The 15,203-nt window shown below is 36.1% G+C and overlaps 1 protein-coding gene across 2 annotated transcripts in view; it reads right to left on the reverse strand.

Annotated features, from left to right (window-relative positions):
* The window catches only part of ERBB4 (erb-b2 receptor tyrosine kinase 4), a 1,117,451-nt gene that overhangs the window by 46,361 nt on the left and 1,055,887 nt on the right, over positions 1-15,203 (reverse strand). For both annotated transcript variants that reach the window (XM_061187123.1, XM_061187117.1), the window contains exon 21: positions 6,039-6,194. In XM_061187123.1, coding sequence (XP_061043106.1) covers positions 6,039-6,194 — 156 coding nt within the window. The remainder of the gene's footprint in view (positions 1-6,038; positions 6,195-15,203) is intronic.

Here is a 15,203-nt window from a genome sequence, read left to right on the forward strand (position 1 = left end):
GGAACACAACCCCACCCATTAGCAGAGAGGCTGCCTAAAATCATACTAAGTTCACAGACACCCCAAAACACATCACCAAACACGGTCCTGCCCCAAAGAAAGAAAAGATCCAGCCTCATCCACCAGAACACAGGCACTAGTCCCCTCCACCAGGAAGCTCACACAACCCACTGAACCAACCTTACCAATGGGGGGAAGACACCAAAAACAACGGGAACTACGAAGATGCAGCCTGTGAAAAGGAGACCCCAAATGCAGTAAGTTAAGCAAAATGAGAAGACAGAAATACTCAGCAGATGAAGGAGCAAGGTAAAAACCCACCAGACCAAACAAATGAAGAGGAAATTGGCAGTCTACCTGAAAAAGAATTCAGAGTAATGATTGTAAAGATGATCGAAAATCTTGGAAATAGAATGGAGAAAATACAAGAAACGTTTAACAAGGACCTAGAAGAACTAAACAGCAAACAAACAATGATGAACAGCACATAAATGAAATTAAAAATTCTCCAGAAGGAATCAATAGCAGAATAATTGAGGCAGAAGAAAGGATAAGTGACCTGGAAGATAAAATAATGGAAATAACTACCACAGAGAAGAATAAAGAGAAAAGAATGAAAAGAATTGAGGACAGTCTCAGAGACCTCTGGGACAATACTAAACGCACCAACATTTGAATTATAGGGGTCCCAGAAGAAGAAGAGAAAAAAAAAACGGGACTCAGAAAATTTTGAAGAGATTATAGTTGAAAACTTCCCTAATGTAGGAAAGGAAATAGTCAATCAAGTACAGGAAGCACAGACAGTCCCATACAGGATAAATCCAAGGAGAAACACGCCAAGACACATATTAATCAAACTATCAAAAATTAAATATAAAGAAAAAATAAAAGCAGCAAGGGTAAAGCAACAAAAAACATACAAGGGAATCCCCATAAGGTTAACAGCTGATCTTTCAGCAGAAACTCTGCAAGCCAGAAGGGAGTGGCAGGACATATTTAAAGTGATGAAAGGGAAAAACCTACAACAAAGATTATTCTACCCAGCACAAATCTAATTCAGGTTCAATGGAGAAATTAAAACCTTTACAGACAAGCAAAAGCTAAGAGAGTACATCACCTTCAAACCAGCTTTACAACAAATGCTAAAGGAACTTCTCTAGGCAGGAAACACAAGAGAAGGAAAAGACCTACAACAACAAACCCAAAACAATTAAGAAAATGGTAATAGGAACATACATATTGATAACTATCTAAAATGTGAATGGATTAAATGCTCCAACCAAAAGAAATAGACTGGCTGAATGGATACAAAAACAAGACACATATATATGCTGTCTACAAGAGACCCACTTCAGACCTAGGGACACATACAGACTGAAAGTGAGGCAATGGAAAAAGATATTCAATACAAATGGAAATCATAAGAAAGCTGGAGTAGCAATTCTCATATAAAACAGAATAGACTTTAAAACAAAGACTATTACAAGAGACAAAGAAGGACATTACATAATTATCATGGGACCAAACCAAGAAGAAGATATAACAGTTGTAAATATTTATGCACCCAACATAGGAGCACCTCAATACATAAGGCAAATACTAACAGCCATAAAAGGGGAAATCGACAGTAACACAATCATAGAAGGGGAGTTTAACACCCCACTTTCACCAATGGACTGATCATCCAAAACGAAAATAAATAAGGAGACACAAGCCTTAAATGATAAATTAAATAAGATGGACTTAATTGATATTTATAGGACATTCCGTCCAAAAACAACAGAATATACTTTCTTCTCAAGTGCTCATAGAACATTCTTCAGGATAGATCATATCTTGTGTCACAAGTCAAGCCTTGGTAAATTTAAGAAAATTGAAATTTTATCTAGTATCTTTTCTGACCACAATGCTATGAGACTAGATATCAATTACAGGAAAAAATATGTAAAAAATACAAACACATGGAGGCTAACCAATACACTACAAAGTAATCAAGAGATCACTGAAGAAATCAAAGAGGAAAACAAAAAATACCTAGAAACAAATGACAATGAAAACACGACGACCCAAAACCTATGGGATGCAGCAAAAGCAGTTCTAAGAGGGAAGTTTATAGCAATACAATCCTACCTTAAGAAACAAGAAACATCTCAAATAAACAACCTAACCTTACATCTAAAGCAATTAGAGAAAGAAGAATAAACAAAATCCAATGTTAGCAGAAGGAAAGAAATCATAAAGATCAGATCAGAAATAAATGAAAAGGAAATGAAGGAAATGATAGCAAAGATCAATAAAACTAAAAGCTGATTCTCTGAGAATATAAACAAAGTTGATAAACCATTAGCCAGACTCATCAAGAAAAAAAGGGAGAAGACTCAAATCAACAGAGTTAGAAATGAAAAAGGAGAAGTAACAACTGACACTGCAGAAATACAGAGGGTCATGAGAGATTACTACAAGCAACCATATGCCAATAAAATGGAGGACCTGGAGGAAATGGACAAATTCTTAGAAAAGCACAATGTTCTGAGACAGAACCAGGAAGAAATAGAAAATATAAATAGACCATTCAGAAGCACTGAAATTAAAACTGTGATTAAAAATCATCGACCAAAAAAAGCCCAGGACCAGATGGCTTCACAGGTGAATTCTATGAAACACTTAGAGAAGAGCTAACACCTATTCTTCTCAAACTCTTCCAAAATATAGCAAAGGGAGGAACACTCCAAAACTCATTCTATGAGGCTACTATCACCCTGATACCAAACCAGACAAAGATGTCACAAAAAAAGGAAACTACAGACCAATATCACTGATGAACATACATGCAAAAACCCTCAACAAAATACTAGCAAACAGAATCCAACAGCACATTAAAAGGATCATACACCATGATCAAGTGGGGTTTATCCCAGGAATGCAAGGATTCTTCAATATACGCAAATCAATCAATGTGATACACCATATTAACAAATTGAAGGAGAAAAACCATATGATCCTCTCAACAGATGCAGAAAAAGCTTTCGACAAATTCAACACCCATTTATGATAAAATCCCACCAGAAAGTAGGGATAGAGGGAAATTACATCAACATAATAAAGGCCATATATGACCAACTCACAGCCAACATCATTCTCAATGGTGAAAAACTGAAACCATTTCCACTGAGATCAGGAACAAGACAAGGTTGCCCACTCTCACCATTATCATTCAACATAGTTTTAGAAGTTTTAGCCACAGCAGAGAAGAAAAAGAAATAAAAGGAATCCAAATCAGAAAAGAAGTAAAACTGTCACTGTTTTCAGATGATACTATACATGATACTATACATAGAGAATCCTAAAGATGCTACCAGAAGACTACTAGAGCTAATCAATGAATTTGGTAAAGTAGCAGGATACAAAATTAATGCACAGAAATCTCTTGCATTCCTGTATACTAATGATGAAAAATCTGAAAGAGAAATTAAGGGAAGACTCTCATTTCCCATTGCAACAAAAAGAATAAAATACCTAGGAATAAACCTACCTAAGGAGACAAAATACCTGTATGCAGAAAATTATAAGACACTGATGAAATAAATTAAAGATGATAGAAACCAATGGAGAGATATACCATGTTCTTGAATTGGAAGAATCAACATTGTGAAAATGACTGTACTACCCAAAGCAATCGACAGATTCAATGCAGTCCCTATCAAACTACCAATGGCATTTTTCACAGAACTAGAACAAAAAATTTCACAATTTGTATGGAAACACAAAGAGCCTGAATAGCCAAATCAAACTTGAGAAAGAAAAACGGAGCTGGAGGAATCAAGCTCCCTGCTTTCAGACTATACTACAAAGCTACATTAATCAAGACAGTATGGTACTTGCACAAAAACAGAAATAGAGATCAGTGGAACAAGATAGAAAGCCCAGAGATAAACCCACACACATATGGTCACCTTATCTTTGATAAAGGAGGAAGAAATATACAATGGAGAAAAGACAGCCTCTTCAATAAGTGGTGCTGGGAAAACTGGACAGCTACATGAAAAAGAATGAAATTAGAATACTCCCTACCACCATACACAAAAATAAACTCAAAATGGATTAAAGACCTAAATGTAAGGCCAGACACTATAAAACTCTTAGAGGAAAATATAGGCAGAACACTCTCTGACAGAAATCACAGCAAGATCCTTTTGACCCACCTCCTAGAGAAGCGGAAATAAAAACAAAAATAAACAAATGGGACCTAATGAAACTTAAAAGCTCTTTCGCAGAAAAGGAAACTATAACCAAGACGAAAAGACAACCCTCAGAATGGGAGAAAATACTTGCAAATGAAGCAACTGACAAAGGATTAATCTCCAAAATTTACAAGCAGCTCATGCAGCTCAATAACAAAAAAACAAAAAACCCAATCCAAAAATGGGCAGAAGACGTTAATAGACATTTCTCCAAAGAAGATATACAGAGTGCCAACAAACACATGAAAGGATGCTCAACATCACTAATCATTAGAGAAATGCCAATCAAAACTACAATAAGGTATCACCTCACACTGGTCAGAATGGCCATCATCAAAAAATCTGCAAACAAGAAATGCTGGAGAGGGTGTGGAGTAAAGGGAACCCTCTTGCACTGTTGGTGGGAATATAAATTGATACAGCCACTATAGAGAACACTAGTGAGGTTCCTTAAAAAACTAAAAATAGAACTACCATACAACCCAGTAATCCCAGTACTGGGCATATACCCTGAGAAAACCATAATTGAAAAAGAGTCATGTACCCCAATGTTCATTGCAGCTCTATTTACAATAGCCAGGACATGGAAGCAACCTTAGTGTCCATAGACAGATGAATGGATAAAGAAGATGTGGCACATATATACAATGGAATATTAGCCATAAAAATAAACGAAATTGAGTTATTTATCATGAGGTGGATGGACCTAGTGACTGTCATACAGAGTGAAGTAAGTCAGAAAAAGAAAAACAACTACCATATGCTGACACATATTTGGAATCTAAAAAAAAAAAAAAAAATTGGTCCTGAAGAACTTAGGGGCAGGACAGGAATAAAGATGCAGACGTAGAGAGTGGATTTGAGGACACGGGGGACGGGGGAAGGGCAAGCTGGGATGAAGTGAGAGATTGGCATGGAAATATACACAGTACCAAATGTAAAATAGATAGCTAGTGGAAAGCAGCCACATAGCACAGGGAGATCAGCTTAGGGCTCTGTGTCCACCTAGAGGGGTGGGATAGGGAGGGGGGGAGGGAGACGCAAGAGGGAGGAGATATGGGGATATATGTATACGTATAGCTGATTCACTTTGTTATACAGCAGAAACAAACACACCATTGTAAAGCAATTATACTCCAATAAAGATGTTAAAATAAATAAATAAATAAATTGCTACAATGAAAACTAAAAAAAAAAAAAAAAAAAAATAGAGCCAGATAAGAGGAATCTGTTGCTTCTGTTGTAGGAAGATTGGACGTGAAATAGGATGACCAACTTTCCAATAGTTATGGTTCTTGGTCGCATTGAAACTTCTCTCTAGTCTATGAGAAAGAAGTTGTATCTCTCTGATCTCTCTGTAATAGTCTTAAATTATTAGGATTAATGAAACAATTTCTATGGCCCTGGATTAAAGTGTAATCTCTAGAGTTCCTAGGGAGCCACCAACTTTCTAACACTGGAACTGACATAAAGATAACTTGGGTCCAGACACACATTGTCTTATTTTAGCTACTTTTGAGAAATGGAAGTAGGTAATACATCCTATATATTATATATTGTATATATATGTGTGTGTATGTTTCCATATGTACATATATATGTGTATATATATGTATGTATGTATGTGTATATAAATATATATTTTTAACTCTGGGTGGGAGAGAAGGCAAATGGTGGAATTGGGATTTTATAATCTCTTAAACCTCAGGTTTATTGATTTCTTCCTATAACATATAAGGAGATAAAAGGGTATTATACTATATTTTCAAGTAATATTGCTCTCAAAAAGACACCCACCTTTCCTCCATCAGCATTATACTCTTTTTCATCACCTTCCAAGAGCCTGGCTAGTCCAAAATCCGTGATTTTTACATGGTTTGGAGATTTCACTAAGACATTACGGGCTGCCAAATCCCGATGAACAAGCCGTCTTTCTTCCAGGTACATCATTCCCTGAAAAACACCAAATTCCCCAGAGAGTCAGTTAATGCCTCTGCTTTTGTATTGTCCAAAAAGGTGTTTCCTAGCAATCAGTTGCAAGTGCTTGATTTCTCTAAGTAATGGCAGAATCTGAGAATATTTTCAAAATTATGGAAAATGTGGAATTAAAAAAGCAAACCACAAATAGCTTTTGGCCTTTTTCCCGCTAAAGCTCTGTAAAGCAGAATGAATTACCTGCATATGAGCTAAATGTTTGAGCATTTTTTCCCAGATACTTTGTATTCTTTTGCAAACACTTTCATTAGTGAGGTATGCACGTGTCTTAGTAGATAAGCTAACATGTACTTGGACTGACCCACATATTCTTAATTGTTTTCTCCTCAATAACTTCTGTTTCATGCCATCTTCCCCCATACACCCGCTCCAAACAAATGCAGCTCTCCATACTTTTCAAAAGTATTTCAAATGAAGGTTTAATGGAGGCAAATTCACCTTTATAGGTTCTATCAAGTCTGAAGAATCATATTATTCTTATTAATTATGCAAAAAAATGAAGTTTGCCCTAGGGGCATTAAAAGCCTATAATTTAAAAAATAGCTTTGATGACATTAGTAGTCATTGTGAGAACCCACAAGTAAAATTACATTATTTATAATGACCCTTAAGTTAGCCTTTAATATGTTTTCTTCATAAAACATATACTGTAATTAAAAATAAAATATATTGCTGATCACCAACAAGAGATATAACTGACTCTTCCCCCAACATACACACACACATCTACACGTATATGTACATATACACATGTATACATATGTGTTATATGTATACATAACATATATATTAAAATATATACAAACAAAAAATAATCCATAAAAACAATAATTATTCATTGTATTTCATTAATAGAGAAACCAAGAGTCATGAACCACTAGCCTTAACTAAAAGGTTGATGTAAAACCAAGGAAATGAACTCAGAGGCCCAGATTAGAATGAACATCCTTTGTTTGAGTGAACATATTTTTTGTTGAAGAGTTAGGGAAAATTCTGTATTTGAGGATTTCAGTGGTAAAAACAAGTCAGAAGTGTTATAAAACAGTTGAAGTATGCTCTCATGCCAATTGCAAATCAATGATGCTGGCAGTTAACATTACAACTGCAGGACTTTGAAGGATTAACGGTTTCTGATATCAAAACAAAAGCTGTGGTAAACAGAGACATAAATCACAGAGGTCAAAAAATTATGAACCGTCTACCCGGTGTAGTGGAAAGAGAATATTGCTTCAAACAGCATCATGAGCCAAGTGCTATATAAATGCCCGTTAAACACAACCAGTGGAGATACTGCCTGATATGGTGCAATCAGTCAGCAGTTGGGTGACATCATATGTATTAGTGTTTTCTGATATCAACCCACAACTGGGATTTATGGGGTTCTTTCCCTCTTTCCTAAACAGTGCTTTCTCTTTGATTACGCCAAATTGGAAATTTTTAGAATAAAGTGAAAACAAATAGCCCTTGCATGCTTTAAAAGATAAAAAAAATAGACTTATTGCCTTGGAGATAAAGTATGTTCAATAATTTTGTCCCTGTAGGAAGTGTCCACAAAAAACAGTCATCATTCTCTTTCTTACCATCTTCATAACAGAATATGTAAGGAGTATTGGCAACAAGTTAATATTCAGATCCACACATAATTACAGAACACATACTGTATGCCAATCACTGTGCTAGACATCAGAGAGAAAAAGAGAGTCAGAGAAGATCTGTGCATTAAAGGAGGACAGAAGCTCATTAGTAAAGTGGGCACATATGGAGTATAAACTTGAATGGATCAGTGATGCATGTAAGGCATTTAAGGAGAGCTGTATTTTGAGGACCATCTGTAGTATAGCTTAGCAAGTATGCATGAGAGGGGAGGCTTCAGAGAGGTACTGAGGCCTAAGTATGGTTTGAAGGATGGATGTCCACCAGTTGGACAAGATGAGGGAAAAATTGCAGTTAGAGAGAACAAGCAGAGGGCCATCAATAGCATAGTGTACTTGGACAAAGGTATATAATTCTGTATTTCTGAAGCATTATGTATATGGTGAGTGGTGAGCCTGAAAAGGTAAGAAGAGGCTAGATCCAAGAGGGGCCCCTTATATGTCATGATAGAGAATTTGAACTTCACATTTTATGCAGCATTCAATGTGGTGATGCGGGAGTTTTTTTTTAAAAGGAGAGTGACACAATTATCATTGGAGCCTTGAAAACATCACCTGGTGCCAGTAGAGAGGATGGATTGCACACAAATATAGCTAAAGTCAGGGGTCTGCCACATTACAGAAGAAAAGTGATGAGAGTGAAATAAAGGTTGTAAATTGACCATCCATGAGTTGCATCCATTTTTCACTTTTTTTTGTTCCCACATTGAGCAAGTTTCAAACATCCTCTTTAGCTGGTTACTGGCTATACTCCATTAAGGGCATCTGGTCCCCAGTTTGCCAGGGTCCTACCACTTACTATCACTTTTCAGGAGTTCTGCTTTTATTAGTTATGATAATCATCCAGCTCCTACATGCATGAATGTCTGAATCTTCAACTAAACTAGGCCAGAAGGAACTAGGGAGAGAACAATTTCAAGGTACATTTATAAAATAAAATAACCATCCTTGGTAAATGACTGAACAATGAAGAAGAGAGTAAACTGAGAATAAGTCTGTGCTTTTGACTTTTGTAATTTAGGTGGATAATGATTCCCTTAACTAGAAATTATCCGAATGTAAATATATTTAAGAAATATATACTCTACCAGTAGGGAACTAATATTCACCAAGGAACTTAAGACTCTAAAGTCACATTCTACAGTACAAGCAAAGCCTCAAAAACTCCAAAAGATCTTTGACGGTCTACACACAAAGCCTCAGGAGGTGATAGACTATCCTGAACCTCAATACTATTTGTCCGTAAAAAAGTATTTTCTTCAAAATAATGAGAAATAAATTCAGGAAACCAGATGATAATCTCTATTGTTTCCCCTAGCCACCTGACCTTGATCAAAAGAAATAAAAACAGAAGTATCCACCTCCTTACCAAACCATCAAAATACATTTGTATGGTTGCTTTGTAACTATGAAACATCATCGTACAAATGCACACTTTCAAATCATTAATTATGACTGCCATCTTAGTCCTACTCTCACACCCTGAATTAGAGTGTTGAATTCTATGTATCGCTCACAATAGGTTTCTCCACATCACAGTCACTGAAATAGGATTTTCTTACCAGAAGATCTCATTAGAATCACATTCTCTGGTAAATTCCTTCAAAATAAAATCACTCCTTCAATCAGAGTGTGATGGGATTAAGGAGGAAGACAGTTATTAGAAACAGCAGTGACAAAGATAAACTGGATGAAGTCCCACGAAGTTTGAAGATGGTAGAGGGATACTGCATGGGTTGAAAAGGATCCTCTTACTCTGCCCTGTAGCAACTCCCATGTCCTTGCCATGCCAGCTCAGGTGGAGTACATGCTGGGAAAACGAACACTGACAACAACCTCAGCTAACATTGATTGATTCTTAGAATATGGCAGGCATTAAACTAAACACGTCTACATTGGTAGGTTAACTTAATCCTATAGACGCATACTACTTTCATCTCATTTTAAATATGAGAAAACCAAGGCTAAGAGAGGTCAAGTTACTTGCTCCAAGTCATCTATTTAATAAGTGGTAGAACTGGGATTTGGTCCCTTGGTGTGGGACTTACAAAGTCTGCATATTTAAGCCTATCTCATCTCTTGATGGGTCACCAGGTAGTGTGGGTACATAGAAATTAATGTACACAGTGAAGTCATATAGCTTCAAAAGATCCTAGTACTTTTGCAGAAAAAAATTAAATATTATCAAATGTTTCTATGAATTCAGGGCATAATGAAGGTGACTGACATGTTTGTATTTATATTTAAAACTCAGCTAAATTATAGAATCTTTTATAATCTAGCAGGAGTTTAAATTGTGTAAATTGGAGACTCAGTTCTTGCTTTGGCCACAGGGTATGCAGGATGGTGGAGTGGGTTTGAGAATAGATTCTGGAGTTGATTGCTTGGCTAGAACCCCAGCTCCGCCATGTTCTTGCTGTGTGACTCTAGCAAGTTAATAAACCTCTCTGTCACTCATCTTCTTCCTCTCTAAAACAGCCATAATAGCACTTATCACAAAGGTTGTTGTGATGATTAAATAGTATGTAAAGCACTTAAGGAGTAAGTGGCATGCAATAAACATAGAACATGCAATGTTGTTCCACGGATATATATCAACAATCCTAGTGCCTAAGAATCACTTACCCTCATTAACTTGAATTGCCTATTTCAGAAAATCTGTGAACCTCAACTAATATATCACAGTGGGTGTTCAATAAATGTTTGCAAATGGTGATACATATACCCATAACCTGCCCATCATTATTAATGTGTGGTTACAAATTTTGGAATAATTACTGTTTGAAATATTATTTTAATAACGATGCACCTGAGGGTGCTGTCATATAAGGAGAAGGAAAAATTAAAGAATCTAATAAACGATTGGGTGCTTTCCATAAACATATCACATATTCAGGAATTTAGTGAAGATAAAGGTCATAAACAGGATAGGTCAAAAGTTTTCAATGCTGCAGGATGTTTTCCATGGGTGAATAAAATAGTAGATTTTCTGTACCAAAGAATCTACCTTTTATCACTCAGCGCTGAGGGGCATTCTGGGTGGAGGTGTTTTCGGGGCATTTTGTCTACTTCTTGATCCAAGTGCTGCAATTCTGATTTTACTCAAACTACACAGAATTTACTATCACCACACTACTCAGAACTTTACCATTTTCATACTTGCTCTAAATGCCTTAATGACTGCTTACTTACTTTCTGTTTTTCTCATACCTCTTACAATATGCATCAATAAACACAAACTCGCTAGGGAAAGTCAAATTTTACTCTTGACCTTCAGAAATGCACTTTAATACAAAATCCAAGGATAATTTTATTACAATTGAATTTAAAGTTTTATTCTCTGGTTAGAATTGACTCATATAAACTGCTCTATGGAAAAAAATCAGTGACTGACAATTTTAAAATATTGGTATCGATGAACACCTAGCAATGACCTTCTTTTCAATCTTATGATATTGACTCACAGCTGTCTAGCAAAAATGCGTCATGATTATGCTTTAATCCAACATTAAAATGCATTCTGCGCAGCTGCAGGAATCTAATGGAAGTCAAGAGAGACCAGACTATTTCTGACAATAAATATTTGCTTCCCATATATAGGCCAGGTGACATTTTCATCAAACACGTGTGTGGAGCTAAAAATTTCAAGTTGTAGTCAGTTCTCATAGGCATTAGTCTCTGGAATTAGCAAGAGAACATTTTTTTCTGTTTTCATTCTAATAACCTGAAGCTTTCTGAATAACAGGAAGCTTCAGGAAAACTACCTTCAGATGAAAATCGCTCCTCTTTTCTACCTTTCCTTCTGAAAGCAATTCTACCCGTGAGGGGGGAAAAAAAAAATCTAACTCTAATGCTCTCTACTATTAGGGCTAAAGATATGAGCACGTTCAAGGGAAGAAAAAGACCTTTTTGGATGAAGTGACTGACTTTATCTAAATAGTGCATGGAGAGAAACTAAGGGGGCTCTGTAATTGAATCAACTGAGAAGTCTTTTCAACCAGCCAAAGCTGGTTCATGGCACCGTAGAAAGAACACAGAACTTAGTGTTGCAAGAGAGAAGTCCCAGACATGCTGCTCACAAGGTTTATGACCACAGGTACTCAATTTGGCTCTCCTATAAAAGTCACAAATTGGCCTAAATGATCTCTGAGCTGTTCTCTAGCTTTAAATCTTTATTCCATGATGGAACTGGAAAATACATCTATCTAAAATATTAAGCGGTGGCCAATAATAGACACAGATAACAGTAAAGAAAGAGGTAGAGTAGATGTCTCCCTTCAAATATTTAGTGAGAACGGTGAACACGTTTTAGTAAAAGTCAGTTTAGTGCCTCTGATGTTTAAACCCTGGCTACTTACTATCTGTGTGATCTTGGTCACTTTATTTGTGTTTCCTTTTCTTTCTTCGTTAAATGGGGATAATAATAGTATCTACCCTGAGGATTGTCTTGAGGATTCAATGCCTTAATGTTTGTAAAACACCTAGAACATTCAATATTCTAAGACACCATGTGTTAAATAAATGATCTCAAATTCATCCTTCTGATGAAAAATACAATTCAACCACTATAAGAGAAAGAAAAGGCAGCCAACTAAAACACCTACTGATTACTCAGCTCTGTTGAGTGTGGTGACTTCTGTTTCTCATTCTATTTGTCCCTGAATGTTCTTCCTCTTATGCTGCCCAGGAGGAAAAGCAGATTCACATGGTTGTCCCAGACTGGCTTGGCATTAATACTCCAGTTTAATTCTCACATTTTCCAATTGCACCTATGATCTTCAAGAGACTTGGTCAGGTTGCAGTTCTTAAGAAGATTTTGCAATATTGAGTAAACCGAATTTCCATCATTTTAATAGTGTGTAGTGAAGACATTATTGGTTGCTATTTGAAATACAGCTTTGAAATTTAGTTCCAATAATATATTTGTGTGTGTGTGTATGTGTGTGTGCATCCATACCTGCATGCAGTAGATGCTACGGTGTGCCACCCAGAAACCTCTTCAGGCCCAAGTTCTCCTAATCTCAGCTCCTGGGAGTGTTGACTGCTGAGGGCTCTCATCTTGGCTGCCTTCGTTTTGGGGCAGTGACACCGCCAACCCAACTACAAGGGGAGCTGCTTTGCCAGGGGTTCATCCTCTCACCGGAGGCAGCCCACATCCAGTAATTTGTTGATGTTGAGTTACAAAGGCCATACCTCTCTTGACAGCTATAAAGAGCTGTTCTAGTTCTGGGACACCCCATGGGATTGAATGATTCCTTTGCTGAAGTTTTATCATAGCTGAACTTTTCCTTCTACCTAATACTGCTTTTTCACTGTCTGATAGGTGTTGTTCTTGAGAACACTTAAGAAAAACTTCCTACGTGCAAACTTTTCTCAGAGATTGTTTTCTAGGAGCCAACCTAAGGCAATGTGTGTGACTTGTTTTCTTTTAGGATCTCAAGTACTCAGAATTTTAAGCTAACCACACTCTATAATTCATGCACACTATGATCATTGTTTCCCTTTATCCTCTACATCAACCCCATTCTTTATCCATCATAAATACCAACAATAATGTTTTTAATACATATCCTTTCAATCTATCATCTATATGTTTATTTCTTTTTATCCATATTTTCTAACAAGTGCTTTGTGTTATTTCTAATATATAAATAGTATTGTGTATTAAACAGGATCATGTTTTACGCATTAGGCTTTTTTTTAGATTCAAACATGTTGCTATATGTAATCCAGTTCTCATAGCTGCACTGAATTATACATATGAATTCACAGACATATACACAGGTATAACACAGGAATGCACTGTCAGTTGTCTATTCCCCTATTGAAGGGTACCAAACTTAACTCCATCTCTTTGACACTACAAACAAGACTGAATTGAACATTAATACTATCTGTAAAATGTTATAAATAGGCTTAACAACGTAAATTATCTGCTATTTAGTACTAAGTTCAATGTAGGAGAATCTAAACAAACCTTAATAGTAATAGTCACTGTGGACGATACAACATGGAGCGATTTCTTGTTAATTGAGAACACTGAAATCACATGGGAAAGACAAAACATAACTGTGTATATTATCATTATATATGTTTGTATCTATGAAATAGTTAACATTTACTTACACACTCGGTGCCAGGGGACTGTTTTAAGTGCTATAAATACAGGAATTTACAAGAACTCAATGAGATCTCTGCTACTATTATTCCCATTTTAAGATGAGGAAGCTGACACACAGAGAAGTAAAATAACTTGCCCAAGAGTGATAGCTAGTGCATGGCAAAGCCCAGAAGAACCAAGATTTGAGTGCAAGCAGCTTAACTCCAAAGGCAACAATCTTAACCATTACTCTATATGACCGTAGGTATCAATAGACTATATAAAACCATATATAAAACTAAAAAAAGACAGTATATACAAGTGAATTGTTGTTATATAGACAATAAATGCTCCAAGAGTTCAACCAAGAGAAAACTCTTGTACATAATACTCATTTAAAACTTATAAACAAACTTTAGTTTTTCTGGGTTTCCTAGGACAGTACCTCTGGAAACACTTTATAAACCAACATTTGTGAATTCAACTATGTACTTTCAACAATTTGAAGATTTCCTGGCATTTACCTGGCACTCAGTACATGTTTGTGGTTGGATTAAATAAACAATGAGACCAAAAGTTTGAAAGGCTGTCCAGACAGTAGCTTTTTCTCTGCAATGTAAATAGAACAAATGTAAAATCTGTGATATTTATGATAGGAAGGAGGAAAACAAACCCTGCAACAGTTAGGCCAAACCCCAGATGGTAATATTAGAGTACCAAGGAATGTGAGTGAGGACACTATTTAAAGATTCCTGAGGCTGACAGGGTTAACAAAATTTTTTTCTTCCTGTTTCCTACAATTTCTTCAAATATTTCTTCAGAAATTTTATTTACCACCTTTCCCAAGCTTTTGAAAATTTCCATTGGAAGAATTTGCAGAACAGCCTCCTTGAGACTCAAAATTTCTCTTAAAGAAACAACAAAATGAAAACAATAAAATAAATAAACAAAAAGAGTAAGTTAAAAAGCACATGTGAGAAGCCATTGCTTTCCTACTAAATAAATTACAGGTAAAAAGCCCATCTGCCTAGATCAAGAGAATACTAAAAATGCTACTGTTTTCCCCTCTCACTGACCTCTTGTCAATATGATTACAAATGGGAGGAGTGAATCGTATAGTGTCCATACTCTCTTAGAGAAGTAAACCTAGAATGGATTACTTCTACTCCTTAGGCAGCTGATCAATAAAGATGTGGATTGCAATGAGAACGGATG

The sequence above is a fragment of the Eubalaena glacialis genome, chromosome 1 (assembly GCF_028564815.1).
Source record: "Eubalaena glacialis isolate mEubGla1 chromosome 1, mEubGla1.1.hap2.+ XY, whole genome shotgun sequence".
NCBI lineage: Eukaryota > Metazoa > Chordata > Mammalia > Artiodactyla > Balaenidae > Eubalaena > Eubalaena glacialis.